The 15,268-nt window shown below is 38.8% G+C and overlaps 1 protein-coding gene across 1 annotated transcript; it reads left to right on the top strand.

Moving 5' to 3' along the window:
* Positions 1 to 433: 433 nt before the first annotated feature.
* Positions 434 to 8,590, top strand: LOC114290432 (GATA zinc finger protein). Its single transcript, XM_082919567.1, has 4 exons — positions 434 to 455; positions 726 to 1,675; positions 5,645 to 5,813; positions 7,908 to 8,590. Exons 2-4 carry the CDS (start codon positions 779 to 781, stop codon positions 8,354 to 8,356), a joined length of 1,515 nt encoding a protein of 504 aa, XP_082775693.1. The 5' UTR covers positions 434 to 455; positions 726 to 778; the 3' UTR covers positions 8,357 to 8,590.
* Positions 8,591 to 15,268: the final 6,678 nt, after the last annotated feature.

The raw sequence follows: 15,268 nt of genomic DNA, 5'->3' as shown, positions 1-15,268 counted from the left end.
TATTCATTGAAAAGTTTAACACATATGATTACTATCAAAATATTAAACTTTAATAAAATATAAAAAAAAATATTTAAAAAAAATATATTTAAAAATTACAATTTATATATATAGATAATTATAAATATAATTCGTACAATTATAGAAGGAATTGAAACAGACGAGTGATGGGTTGTTTTGGAGGGCAAATTACATATACACCCCTCCAGGTTTGGTTAAATTACAGATACTCCTGAGGTTTCAGAAATTACATCCCGCCCCCTGAGGTTTGTATTTTCATAACAATTTACCCCCTGAGGTTTCTATTTCATAACAAATTACCCCCTAATTTCTTATGCAAATATAGCATTCAGGGGGGAATTCGTAATTTCTCAAACCTCAGGGGATATTTGTAATTTTGCCAAACGTGGAGGGGTGTATATGTAATTTGCCCTTGTTTTGGATGATGCAATAAGGCCAAGTTTGGGAAGACTAAATAAGTGCACTTTTTGTCTTTTTGGACTAAAAAATTGAGGTTGAAAATATGGATGTTTGGGTTAACTTTTTGACTTTTTATTGAAAAATGTATAATAAAAAATTGTAAAAATTGATTTGTAGGGAAAAATTTGAATTGGGAGTTGTGCAGCCGTAATTGTTGACTTTTGGTGAATAGTATTAACTTTTTAACTTTTTGAGTAACTTTTTGACTTTTTGACTTTTTTGGAACATCCCAAACTTGGCCTAAGTTTCATTTTCAAACAGACGAGTTTTTGTCGTCCTCCATTTTCTTCCCATTTTTATGTTTTTTTTTGTGTCCTTGTTTTGGGTTCAGAGCAATGGTGCTTTTTGCTCTCTCGTGTCCCCCCCTCTACTCCTTTCCCCAATAACTCTCTCTCTCTCTCTCTCCATGTCTGACCAGCAGCAAGACACCGACGCACCACCACCCCCCAAGGGCCGCCCCGCCGGCGGCACCGAGCAGAGCTGGTGCAAGGCGGTCCCCGGCGGCACCGGCATAACCGTCCTCTCTCTCCTCCTCTCTAAACCACCTAACTTCTCAGTTCTCCAAAATACCCTCCACAATCTCCAAATCTCCCACCCTATCCTCCGCTCCAAACTCCACTTCTCCACCACCACCACACCATCATTCTCCTTCATCACACCCCCAACTCCTCACCTCCAAATCCAGCTCTTCGATCTCTCATCAACGGCCGAGATCCTTCGATCCCTCAACAATCCCTCCCTCTCCCCCTTCCAACTGATCCTCGAACACGAACTCAACAACACCACCTGGCGCGATCTGGACCTTTCATTGGACTCCGAAACCGATGTGTTCTTCGCGAGCGTTTACAGTTTGAGTGATGCCGAGTGGGCGGTGGTGCTGCGGCTGCACACGGCGGCGTGTGACCGGACCTCGGCGGCGGCGCTGCTGAGGGAGATATCGGCGGCGGTGGCGGAGGGAGGAGGGGGGGTAGAGAGGGAAATAGAGGGGGGAGGAGAGGTTAGTTTGGGAATTGAGGATTGTGTGCCGAATGGGAAAGGGAATAAGCCGTTTTGGGCGCGTGGTGTGGACATGGTTGGGTACTCTCTGAATGCTCTGAGGCTGGCGAATTTGAATTTTGTTGATGTGGAATCGCCGAGATGTTCCAAGGTTGTGAGGTTGAAGATAAGTTCTGATCATACTCATCGCATTCTTTCTGTGAGTTCAACTTCTTCTTCACCATGATTTTTGTTTGATCTTTGCATCCATATATATTTTTTTCCCAAATATTTTCAGTTAAATTGCACTTATTCACACACTTTAAGTCGAATTTTTATATTACATGATAGATAGAGTAGTTTGGGTGAAACAATTTTTATGATGGTCCACCAGGGATAATACACGACGAATTTTGTTCGGTTGTTAAAATATCGTTTAAGTTTAATTTAGGAAAAAGAGGCAGACCGCCACTGGGGGTGACCCCAGGGCTCCAGTGGGGAGTGATTGGTGGATAATTTTTTTTTTTTTTTTTTTCCTTGATCTACAGCCTCTCATGTGGAGGTGGGAGTGCTGGGAGTCACCCACGGGGTCTCAGCACTCCTGTTTAATTTATTAAAGCAATTGTGATAGGGACTTCTCATAACTCACTCTCATCCCAATCATTTATATTTAAGTGGATCCTACATACATATTTAAGTGCGAAGATTAAATTAGAGGTCATAAAATTTCAAAAAAAGGGTCCCAAACATTCAAAGTTATGTTTGACAATGGATCTTTGGTCAAAAAAACACAAAATATAAAATCGGCTACATAAGTCAACAAGATAAAATGTTACATTTAAATCATAATTATTTTATTTTTTTTTCATAAAAATTTAAAAAGTCAAAAATAAAAACTAAATGAGGTTAAAAAAATCAAACTAAAATAGTTAAAAAAAGAAGAAGTAATGAAGTGAGTTTGAATATATTTTGGAATTAGCTAAAGCTTTAAATCATATTTCTTACTCGTGGCTCAGTTCAAGATTAATTATGGCCGTGTTTGGAAGCTAGGTTGAGAGGGAGAGGGCTATTTCAGCCTCGCAGCTGAATTAGCAGAAAAGCATATACAAAAAAAAAATAAAAAAATAGACCGTGTGCCTTGACAGCACTGCCAACTCAGGTTGTCAAATGTCCAAATTACCCCTGTGAACATTGAGATACACATCGGTTGTTAGAGCCCAAATATATTTCCCAAGTTAGAGGGCAATGCCACATCATTCAACAAGAACATACTCTTCTTAGGGGCATTTTTGTCATTTCATTGTTTAATATAATTTCAAACACATTTCTTAATACAACAATTCAACCCATTTTTTCAAACACAAAAATTAAAATAGCCTATTAAAATATCTAAATAATCAAAAAGTAAAAAAATAGCCAATTTCCAAACAGGGCCTATATAAAAATAGGTTTAGGCTTGTCTCCAGTTCACATGGACTGGACGGTACTGTTGGGCCCGTAGGGCCTACCACGGGTCATGTTTCGACAATCCGAACCATTCAATATGTAGAGTTCGTCAATTACTTTGTCACTGTAAAAAATTACGTTGATTGGATATCGATAGCTATTTGTTCGGATCAGATTTTTGTCAACAATTTATTTTGAAGATTATATTTGCCGTTACTGATCCGATCAAGTAGCTATCGGTATCCAATTAACGTGATTTTTTGTAGGGATAAAGTACTTGACGAGTTCTACACATTGAACGGTTCGGATCATCGAAACAAAACACGTGGTGGGCCCTCATGGGCCCAACAGCACGCTCTCGGACTGGAGAGAAGCTTGACCCATAAAAATGTCAGGTTATTCAAGTTTAGGTTGACAAAAGCTCGTTTGAGATTGACTCGAAAGCTTAGCGAACAAAGCTTGAACATATTTTGAAATTTGTTAAAATTTTCAAATCAAATTTGAATAATTAATTGTTCGGGTCATTTATGCTCCTCCATGTAATATGTATGATCAAAAATATTTTATGTGGTTGATTCTGTATTTGTAGTCTTGTTGATTTCTATTTGTGTAGATTGATAAATGTTTCAAAATTGTTAATTTTAACTTTTAACTTGATCGTAATGACCAAATTGAACAAAATTATTTAAGCTATGTTTGTTTCGACGGAAAATATTTTACCCCAAAAAATAACTTTCTTGTAAATTGATTTTACGGGGAAAAAATGGTTTTGTTTTTGTTTTTCGACGTTTGGTTGACACTTGAAATAAAAATATTTTATTGCCTAAATTTTTTTATTTGATTTAATAAAGCGTCATTTATGACTTTTTAGTTTGTGTAGTTTACCAAATATGTTCAAACAAAACATCTCTAATCTAGTTTGTGTAGTTTTTAAGTTTATTAGTATTAAAATAAAACAATTCATTATAATTTGACATAATAAAATAGCACGGTGTTATTTTATATTACACAATAAGTTTTTTTTTTTTAAAAAAATTTATAAATAAAAATTATATGTTATTAGAAGAGTTTAATTTAATGCTAATTACATGTGAAAATAAATAAAATAAGCAAGAGTTAATTTTTCAAATGTAAAGATAAAAAATACACTTATATACTATTTTATTTATTAGGCCTATTTTGAAAAGTAGGTTAAAAGTTGACTTTTTGATTTTTTTTGACTTTTTTTAGAAAAAGGTACAAAGATCAATCATCAATGTGACCCAAAAAAGTCAAAAAGTTAACTTTTAACTGTGTCGCCAAAACAGGCCTTAATGAAAAAAGCTTGAGACCTTTAAAATATAATTTCTAAATTTATTTATAATGATGTGAATGCTCCATTGTTGATTGGTTTTAAAATAAAGGGGAAATAACAATTAAGAGAAAATTTGAAAAAAAAAAAATTCAAACAATGATAAAGTTTATTTTATATAATTGTAATTATTTACAATTATATTGGGAAGGTTCCATCGATGTGTAATTTCCCCCAAAATAAAACACTTAAGACTCAATTTCCTGACACATCATTGAGAATGAATGGAAAAAAGTAAAAGAACTCATCATTTTCATATGATTTTATATTTGTTTTGGGTGAAAATAATTAAAAATATTTTTTTTGATATTTTTTTTTATCAAATTGGTTTTTACTTTTTATTTTATTTTTTAATTCCAGCAAACTGATTCTATTATATGAGATGCGTTTAGACAAGTATTGGACGTCATTGTTATACACCAATCACATGCACATTCGGCCCATTGTACCACTGTGCCCTGAAATATCCAATAACTTCTCTACTATAATAATAGACATATGATTGAAAATTCTTTTTTTTTTTAAAAACTAAAATTCTATTGTTGGGATATTTAAATACGGATTTTTCTCAGATATTTATGTTACTTGAGAATACAAGTGAAAATTGCCTTCCACTAAGCATATTCCAACATTCCATGTTAAGTCAAGTCTTGTTTTTCAGTCAATTTTTAGATTTTAGTGATAAATATGCTTTACAATTTGGAACACTTGCGAAGTCTTCCATAGTGGATAAGGATGTTTTCTTGTCAATCTTGATGCTCCACCACATGTGAAATACAAAACAACTTGTAGATAAAAGTATTAGACAATTTAATTTGCATGTGTGGGGGTGGAGATGGCCGCTGGAAAATATGAACGCTCAGCAGAAGCTAGATGCCTAAGTCAAATGTTCTAACTTAGAATGCTAGATGTCGTGTACATGGTTTTCTGGGTTCTCAACTTGCTGGGTTCTCAACTTGCTTATAGTGTGAGTGTGCATTACTGTTGTGAGATTTTAGGCACCATTTCCCTTTATGTTCTTTTGGTGGATCATGTCCCATGTACGTGACATCCCAAGTAAGGATAATCTCGTTCCTACTCAATGTGGACTTCCCCTTAACCTGGTCCATCCACTGCTCAGGCCTGTCCGACTGACCAATTGTAGCTTGACTGCCTGGTTGGCTACTTTGCTCAAAGATGCTGCCACATTTCCTGCTCAGCCTTGCAGTGTGGTAGCTCGGAATTTACATCCACAATAAATATATATTAACATAAGAACATTGGCTATATGACATGGTGGAGGTTAAGTGCATTTTCAATTTTGATACTCCTGTAAAAACAAGAAAAACAAAATGAGTACCTTCTGTTCTTGCATAAACTTGGGCACCAAGACTATGGTTACAAATTTTGCAGGGTTGCAAGTCAAGAGGTATTGGACTATGCGGGGCATTGGCAGCTGCTGGATTGATTGCAGGTCGTTCCTCTAAAAGCCTGCCTGATGATCAGTGGGAGAAGTATGCAGTTGTTACCCTCATCGACTGCCGTCCGATTCTTGATCCAGTTCTTAGTAGCAACCATCTAGGTGTGCCCTAATCTTCATTCCCTAATCACTCCTCAGTCACTTCACAACAGGGATTTATTGGGCTTCATATATATATATATTGCTTGCATGCTTTGCTGCAACTGAAGTTTGTTCTATGAACATCTTAGAAGCAAAACTAATTTTTTTATAAATAACATTGGCAGATAATTAAGGGCTTATTGGGACAAAAACAGAAAATCTAGTCTTATATTAGTAGGATAAAGTCAACAAAGTAATATTTAAGAGTAAATCATTGACTTTGTAAGCCAAGTAGGACCTAACTAGCACTTGATTGGTGTCTCAATCTTAATGTTAGGGACTCAAGTTCACTTATTGATGTAGGACAATTATGGATAGCTCTGTGAGAACGGTAAAGCTGGATTCTGTGGGTTTTTATTGTGATTTGAAGCTGAAAAGTAATAAAAAATTAGGGCTTCTACCAGTGTACGGAAGAATTAGGGTTAGGGGCTTAATGTAATAAGATATAAGATTGAATTTTGGGACTGTTTTGGGTACTGTAAACAATACTCGTGAACAGTATTTTGGGCTGTTAAAAGTGCTGAAATAAAAGAGGGGAAGAAAGAGAAACAAAAGAAAGATTTAGAAATCCCTCTTAGAATCCCTTAGGCATCACAACTAAAGTTAGGGTTACATCACACAAACCCAAAGAAGTTTCAAAACACTCAAAATTCTATAAAATATTGACTCCCTTAAATTATAAGTATTACATGGCTTTATATAGGATTAGGAGATTTCCTAAGCCAATTACAATAAAAAAAAGGAAACTATTAAAATATTTTTAATTTCTAAAACTAATTTAAGGCCAAATAAGAAACAAAAACAAAAACAAAAACGAATTAAATAACTTAACCCATAAGACGACCCATGGGTGAACCATACATCTCATGTCAGTAAATATAAAATTACTAAAATACCTCTAACCTTAAAAATCCTAGAAAACATAAAAATAATAATAAATAAGGCTATAATATTATTAGAAATATAATTATAGAAGATTTTTGTTAGTTTCTCTATGATCATGCCAATGTCCAAGTATCATGACTTCTCTGAATTTAGCCTTTCTTGAGCTGCTTATACTCCACATCACTTACTGTCATGCTAAATGATGAAAGGAAGATGAACTTGTTAATTTAGATTGGATTTGACATGTGAAAAGCTCTGTTGATGGAGATTGAGAACTTTAATTATGTAAATATCATTTTTAGGAAATGATACAATGGGAGTTTCACTACACAAAGCATGTAACAACTAAATCTTGGACATTTTCCCCAGCTTTGAATTAAAAGTATATATTATATATAGTTGCTTTCATAACTGTAGTAGCTGGAAACTCTTATTGGGTCTTGCTCCTCACTCCTGAACCCCGCTCCGGCCCACCCCCGCTCCCGCTCCCGCTCCCAACCTTACTCTTCTATCAGACTGTCAATCCCCTGTTCTCACTCCTTAAAATTACTCTTTTTATTTATAATTTTGTATAACACTTGTGGCGCTCCTAGTTTGAGACTTCTGCAACATTCAACATGTTTAGAGTCTGTTTGGCAAAACTTATTTGCAACTAAAAAAATTCTTGAACCCAGCTTTAAGAAAAAAGAAGAAGAAGAAGCTTTTTAAGCTTGTTTTGAACTTTTTGAGCTAAAAAAGCAAATAAATTGAAAGCATGCTAATTTTACCAAACATTTACCCTTCAATGTACAACTGCTCAAGCATGAAACTTCATAGCTGGTTTTGAGCTTTTTGAGCTGAAAAGTGAATAAATTGTAAATCTGATAAGTTTTACCAAAACATTTAATTTTCAATGTACAACTGCTTAAGCATGAAATTTCAAATTTTAAGCAAAATATGTTGCAAAAAAGTTTTTTCCAAATGGGCCCTAATCAAGTTTTGCAGGTAAAACTATTTTTTGGCCAGGCGGCAGCTCTTTTCACTGCATCTTTGGCTTTCTTGATAGCATAGTACAATAGACCATTTTATTTACTTTTGTGTTTCATACAAGGCTTAACTTCTTGATACTTTGATATATCATCCAACTTATATACTTTGATCTACTGATTTTGGTGCACCTGAATGATTCAGGGTTTTACCACTCTGCCACCCTAAACACACATGACATAAAAGGGGGAGAAACGCTTTGGGATCTAGCAATGAGAACATACAATGCGTTCGCTAATTCAAAGAAGAACAATAAGCATTTCTCTGACATGGCAGACATTAATTTCCTCATGTGCAAGGTCATTGACAACCCTGGTTTGACTCCTTCATCGTCCATGAGGACTTCATTCATCTCTGTGTTTGAGGACCCTGTGATCGACCATTCTAGTGAAATGCACAGAGAGATCGGATTGAAGGACTACATGGGGTGTGCTTCTGTGCACGGAGTTGGGCCGTCCATTGCTATATTTGACACTATACGCGATGGGGCATTGGATTGCATGTGCGTGTATCCTTCGCCATTGCATTCAAGGGAGCAGATGGAAGAGCTGGTTGAGGATATGAAGAGGGTTCTTGTGGAGGGTGGAAGCTAATTCTTGTTTCATTTGGTTGTGGTAGTGAACATGTTCTCTAAGGGGTAATATGTAGATTTGCCCTAAATAAATTTTATTTTCAATCTCTCTCTAGGGCACAAAATTGCCATCATCAATTATTATTAGCATATGATGCAAAATTTTTAGATTGTGTTGTAAAGAAAGATGCTCAAGCAAGTAAAGACTCCTATGATTACATCCAATATGAATTGTCACGCTTATCTTTTTACGAAATTTTTTCTTTTTTTGATGGCATGCAAATAACAGTGACAATTCACATTATTTGCTTTTCAGATTTGGTGACCTTTTTACTCTCGAAAGATAAGATTTTCCAATTCCAAAGGAAAAAAATATCTGATAAACGAAGGAAATATAATTTTTTATTATTCCACTTCAATCATGTCGTCAAACTCAAATGCTATGCTAAGAAAAGAACACACAATTCGAAGTGTTATAATATGACTCCTTTAGAGGAGATAAATATGAAAAATACAAATATGGTGTAGGAGAGGGTTCAAGAAAGGAGTTGGAAAATTCGAAGATTTTCGAAGATCTTTGAAGAACAACTTCGAATTCTCTAGAATATAATGAGAGGCTTAGATTCTTCAATAATCTCAACTTAGGAACACAACAACAAAGGAGATGATGGAGATAAGAGATTGGGTGAAGAAGAAGGCAAAATGGCTAGAGAGAGAATAATGGCAAGGCTCTCCCATGGATCTCCCACTTTCACTCTCAAGGTTGATAATGGAGAGGGGAAATTAGTTCTTTACCAAGAATTGAAAAATCTCCAAAATCCATCCCTTGTAAAGCTATGGGTGGGTGTTATTTATAGGCACCTCATGATGTAGGATGGAGCCCATGTGCAAGGCACATGGGGGATATTCTCTCTAACCACCTTGTCCGAGGAGGTGACCTCTCCGAGGATGAGGAAAACCCCGAAGAGGAGATCAGTCCCTCGGCGAACCCTTCTTCTTAGCCACACTTAACCAATGATCCCCAATCATCCCAAAGGGTCAGGGGTAGTCCCAGAGGACGTCCTGCTGCAAAATATTGCCGAGTCTCATGGACCCCCCGGGGTCGTGCCACCTCGACCCGAGTATAGGCTAGTTTAACCGAAGAGTGAATTTATCTACACTCACCGTCCTCGGGATCGGGTCCTTTGTTCGAACTCCATTACGCCCATGGTTCTGGTGCGTAGATTCCGGAAAGCTCCGAGCCCGCAAGTGTTATGGGACTCATTAACGGAGCGGCTTCTAGATTGCATCTGAATCCGTTCGAAGCCAAGTGCTTCGGATCTCTAGATTCGTAGGTCCGAATCCTTTCGAGTCCGAGTGCCTCGGATCTCTAGGCTTGTTCAATACCCTTTCGAGTCCGGGACCGAGTAAGTCTCTAAGTCTCTAAGTTCGTGGATCCGAACCCCTTCGAGGCTTAGAGCGATTCAGCCCGTTTGATGGCGATAAATCCGGGCCCACCAATCTTGGACGTGCGATAAATTCGGACCCACCAATCTTGGACTATTGGGCCTAATTAATTTAGTGGGCTTAAATTAGCTCCTCTTACATTTGCCCCTTGCGTGTATGAGAAATTGTCATTTTCTCAGACATGCATAATTTCACCTTGTCAGCCATGCTTCACATTATGTCTTCGGGAATGTTTGGTCTTTACAGAGTCCATGGATAAAGTTGAGGGCTCACCGTAATTTACAGATAAAATCGACAAGTAATATTAAAAATAAATAAATAAATAACTTCTCTTCTTTTTTTTTTCTTTTTTCTTTTTTTATTTTTTCTACAACAACTTAGAATATTGATAATTACATTTTCACTTCTCTAAGTATTGAAAAATACAAAACTTTTTTTTTTACTCCAAGTAAAAGAAATAAGAATTAAGAAATCCATTTCTTTCTTTTTTTTATCGTGACAAGATAAGGCCACTTGTTTTTAGAATACAGCAGCCTCACTTTCCACTTTATTTATATATATATATATATCAAAGACAAAAAGTCCTCCATCTTTAACCACTTTTTTGCCAAATCATATTCCCAGCATATTCCTTCTCAAATATTTGGCATATTCTCAACATATTCTTTTCTATAAAATAAATGGAGATGCACTGTTTTCGTCCATGAAATTCAAAACCCATAAAGTGCTTGGCCCTTTATATATATACATAGCCTTAGCCTGAGCACGTTGAGGCCATCTTTTATATCCTTTTTTAGGATAAAGACAAAACCCTAATTGCTGCCTTATCTTCTTACCCACAAATATTTCGGCTCTCTCTCTCTATAGAGACCAAGCTGCGTCTTCTTCAAGAAAGCTCTGGTTCTACAATAACAGGGGCCGACCCCAGCTGCTTGCATTTATGACATCTCTTCTTCTTCTTCTTTTTTTTGTTCTGTTTCTGTGCTTCATCTTCCTTACCTCACTAACGATTTTTTTTTTAATTTATTTGCAGGAGATCAAACTCCAAGGACCCATTTCGGCACACTTTCTCTCCAAACTGAGATCAACCCAAGCTTCATCTTCTTCAAAGAAGCTCCGTATTTGTAATACCACAGGGCCACTTCGTTTGCTCACTGCTCGTTGGTGCAACTCCGAGCGCCGTCGTCATCGCCCCTATTCCAGCATTGCGACCCAAACTGCTGCTCACCATCAGTGTTTCCCATCAATTTAATGATGCAGTCCCTCAGAGATCCAGGCACACCGTAGCTCTGTTCTGCTGCAAGTGTCAATGCCAATCCCGCTGTGACGTTGCTGCTACTGTCGGCCTCTACTGCTGCTTCTATCCGTGACTGACCAGCGCTGGCCACGCCGCCCACTCCGCGCGATGTTGGCCTGCCCAGCATCGTTCTAGCCCATTGTTCACGCACGCTGCTCGCGCCGTCATCAATCTACTATGAAACCCATTTTTGGTGGGCCTTGGTCTTCCTCTCAACTATTTTTATTCCTTTGACTGTATTAGATTTGTAAATACAAGCTTAAAACCCTTTTTGTCAAACCCATTCTCAGCCCACTCTCTCTAACAAAGACAGATTCAGAGTTCGTCTTCTTCAAGGGGCTCTGCTTCGCGGTTTGCTCACTACCGACTGCTGCAATTCTGGGCACCGACTGCTGCAACTCTGAGTGCGTCGCCAACCTGTCATAGCCCCGACTACTGCAGATGTCGTGACCCAAGCTGCTACTGACCTCTCTTTGCTGCAACTCCGACCACTGTTGGCTTCAACGGTCCCAACGCAGACCACACACGTTCGCCCACCCAACGCAACGTGTGTGGTTTTGCCCAGCCTAGCTCAATCTTGTTGATCTTGATCGACGCCGACTCCGCTACGTCTTCAACACTGCCTTCGTCCTCCACTGTCCAACGCCGACCACGCACGTTCGCCCACTCAACGCAACGTGCGTGGTCTTGCCCAGCCTAGCTCAGTCCTGTTGATTACAGTCTATAAAACCTTTCTGATTTCAACTTGAATTTCCAACATCGGCTTCGGACTTCACCCCTCTAACAGTCCCAAATTTGTGAGTATGAAATTCGGCTCCCTCTTCCTCTCGTTGAATATATAAATATATTTATCACTCCATGTTTGATAGTATTGAAAGGAGTAAAACAAACAAAAATTTTTGTTGTTGTTGTTGTTGTTGATACTCGATGGAATGATTTCAGTAATGAAACTCGGAATGTTGAATATAAATTTTGTTATCGAATGATTGATTGTTGCAACCCCAAGAATATTAGATATCATGCTTGAACTCCTGATGTAGAATTCATCGTAGGACTTGTTGATATGATGAAATACCTCGTTGAATAATAAAGATGATATATTGTGGTTTGTTTAACTTGTGGATGCTTGGGAAATACATAGCTGATGCCAAAATTTTGTGTAACCGTTGTAGCTTTACGTCGGCTTGAGAGGAATCGGCCCGGAGAGACAAAAACTTGATTGTTGCATTTTCATAAACTTGCTTAGAGTAATAAAATTGTTGTAACTTAAATAGATCATTATTATTTGTTGATATTTCCCCATTCTGATAATGCCTGAATCAGGATATGAAATTGATATTACTCATCTCATTTGTCAGTTTTACTATTTCAGACAAATAAATTCTTGATTGAGATCCACGACCTCGGGGCCCTTAGAACCCGCACTAATGAGAGCAAGGGCTGTTCCTCGGAAGTCCGAATAGAAGCAAGACTGTCCCTCGGGAGTCTGAAAGTAGCACACACCCTACTTTGGCAAGAAAGATTCCTCTAGAAGATAACCGAGTCTACCAAGCTTGCACCAACAGGAGTAAAGACTGTCTCTCAGAAGTCCGAGCAGAAGCAAGGCTGTCCCTCAGAAGTTCGAGCGGAAACAAGGCTGTCCTTTAGAAGTCTGAGCAGAAACGAGGCTGTCCCTCGGAAGTCCGAGTGGATGTGCACTTCTACTTCGGCAGCTAATGGAAGCAAAGGCTATCCCTCGGGAGTTCGAGTAAGAGTCCACTCTACTTTGAAAAGAAAGATCCTCGGAGCTCGTATTGATGAAATCAAGGGCTGTTCTTCGGACCCGCACTAATGAGAGCAAGAGTTGTCCCTCGGAAGGCTCTCCCTCAGAAGTCCGAGCAGAAACAAGGCTGTCTCTTGGAAGTCCGAGTGGATGCACACTTCTACTTCGGCAGCTAATGGAAGCAAAGGCTATTCCTTAAAGCTCGCACTGGCGGAAACGAGATCTGTTCTTCGAAAGTCTGAGGCGGAGAACACACTCTACTTTAGCAAGAAAGATCCTTGAGGCTCGCATTGATGGAAGCGAGGTCTGTTCTTCGAAAGTCTGAGTGGGAGCACACACTCTACTTCAACAAGAAAGATCCTCGAAGCTCACGCTGATGGAAACAAGATCTGTTCTTCGAAAGTCTGAGTGGGAGCACACGCTCTACTTCAGCAAGAAAGATCCTTGAGACTCGCACTGATAGAAGCGAGGGCTGCTCTTCGGAAGTCCGAGTGGGAACGCACACTCTGCTTCAATAAGAAAGACCCTCAAAGCTTACATTGATGGAAGCAATAGCTGCTCTTCGGAGGTTTGAGTAGGAGTATACTTCTACTACGTCAAGAAAGGTCTCTTCAGGTTGGTAACCGAGTCTACTATTCCTCTTTCTTCTTCAAGGGGTAGTAAAAAATTGAAAACTGTTTCAAGCAACATAACACAATGAAGATATACAATATAGAGAAAATAACTTCTAATGGAGATACATAATATGGAAGAAATAAATTTCTTCATAACATAAGAAAGATAGAACTTCTTGGACAATGTAGTAAATGCAAACTGTAAATGTCATAGATAGACTTCTTCCATGGAATGTTGAAATTTGCCCCTAGAGTTGCAAGATCATTTGGAAAGCTTTCACCAGCTGCTCGGGTTGTGGCCATCATGTACCATCAAAGCCATGTCTTTGGATCTTTCTGTACAGACTGATATCCACATCCCCGCAAGACTTTTCATGGATCTGTTGTAGTCGGAAACTTGCTTCTTGTTAGCCAACACACCAGGCTAGGAATCCGGTACCTTCTCGGAAATAAAGTTCACCTTGAATAATTATGAATTGGGCAAGCTTGGCCATAGTCAATTTTCCAACTTTGCTTCTAAGTTGTTCGAGGACTTCTCCTGTCCAGTCCTCCGGAAGGCCTTTGTCTTCAGGTATTATCGAAGGCTCTATTCTCTTCTTGATAATAATTGTCGCCTCCTCCTCTGGGATATCAACTCCTGCCCCTAATGTTGCGAGGGCATCTGAAAACTTGTTGTCGGAACGAGACACATGCTCTATTTCAACCTTCTGAAATTTGTTAAGAAGCCTTTGGACTGTTGTTCGATATGTGGCCAAGGCAGGCTCCTTTAAGACGAACTGTCTTGAAACTTGCTTCACTATCAACTTTGAGTCCCCCCGAATCCGAATCTTTTTGATACTGTGCTTCTCAGCTGCTATCAAGCCTAACATAAGAGCCTCATACTTGGCTTCATTATTCGAACAATGGAAATCCAGTTTATAAGATAAATAAAACTTTTCCCCACTTTTACTTGTAAGGACTATCCCGGTTCCTCTTTTACCTCCGGCTGTTGCTCCGTCAAAGCTCAATGTCCAAAAGCTTTCCTCGGAAGCCATAGCTGCATGCACCTCTCCTCTTAATTTTTCATTCACTGGTTCATAGTCACCACTTGGAAATTGAGCAAGGAGGTCAGCAAAGGCTTGGCTTTTGATCGCCTTGGGGGCTACACATGTGATCTCGAATTCACCCAGTGCTAACAACCATCTTGCCACCTTCCCGGTTAGAGCAGGCTTGCTGAGGAGGTATCGGATTGGATCACTTCTAGTAACAATATGAATCTGATGTGCTGAGAAGTAATGTCTGAGCTTTTGGGCGGTAAATACCAAAGCTAAGCAATGTCTCTCTATCGGAGTATATCGGACTTCTGCTCCTCGAATCTTCTGGCTGATGTAATACACCGGGCGTTCTGCTCCATCTACATCTTGGACCAATAATGCCCCTATGGACTTGGGGGTTGAAGTTAAGTACAACATTAGAGGCACCCTGGGCTGCGGGGCTATCATGGTCTGAGGCGAGGTCAAGGCCGCCTTGATTCTCTCGAAGGTCTTTTGGTGCTCTTGGTTCCACTCGAACTTGGCATCTCCTTTTAATAAAGAGTCGAAAGGCGCAGAGATCTTTGCCAGTGCTGGGATAAACCTCCGAATATAAGACACCTTCCCGAGGAACTTCTTTAACTCCTTCTGAGAATGTGGGGAATGCATTGTTTTGATAGACTTGACCTTGTCTTCATCTGCCTCGATACCATGCCTATGTACAAGAAACCCGAGGAACTTCCCGGCCGTCACCCAGAAAGCACATTTGAGAGGATTCATCCTCATTTTGAACTTTTGGCACCTC

The sequence above is a fragment of the Camellia sinensis genome, chromosome 3 (assembly GCF_055761805.1).
Source record: "Camellia sinensis isolate YWXY chromosome 3, ASM5576180v1, whole genome shotgun sequence".
In the NCBI taxonomy this organism is placed as follows: Eukaryota; Viridiplantae; Streptophyta; class Magnoliopsida; order Ericales; family Theaceae; genus Camellia; species Camellia sinensis.
Note: the sequence above shows the minus strand (reverse complement) of the source record. Positions and strands in the feature narration are given on the sequence as shown.

What these genes read in the sequence shown, in the direction of transcription:
- LOC114290432 (XM_082919567.1), top strand. Translation starts at nt 779, where the DNA reads ATGTTTTTTTTTGTGTCCTTGTTTTGGGTTCAGAGCAATGGTGCTTTT. An exon ending in ATACTCATCGCATTCTTTCT is followed by an intron (nt 1,676 to 5,644) that starts GTGAGTTCAACT and finishes CAAATTTTGCAG; the next exon opens with GGTTGCAAGTCAAGAGGTAT. An exon ending in TCTTAGTAGCAACCATCTAG is followed by an intron (nt 5,814 to 7,907) that starts GTGTGCCCTAAT and finishes TGAATGATTCAG; the next exon opens with GGTTTTACCACTCTGCCACC.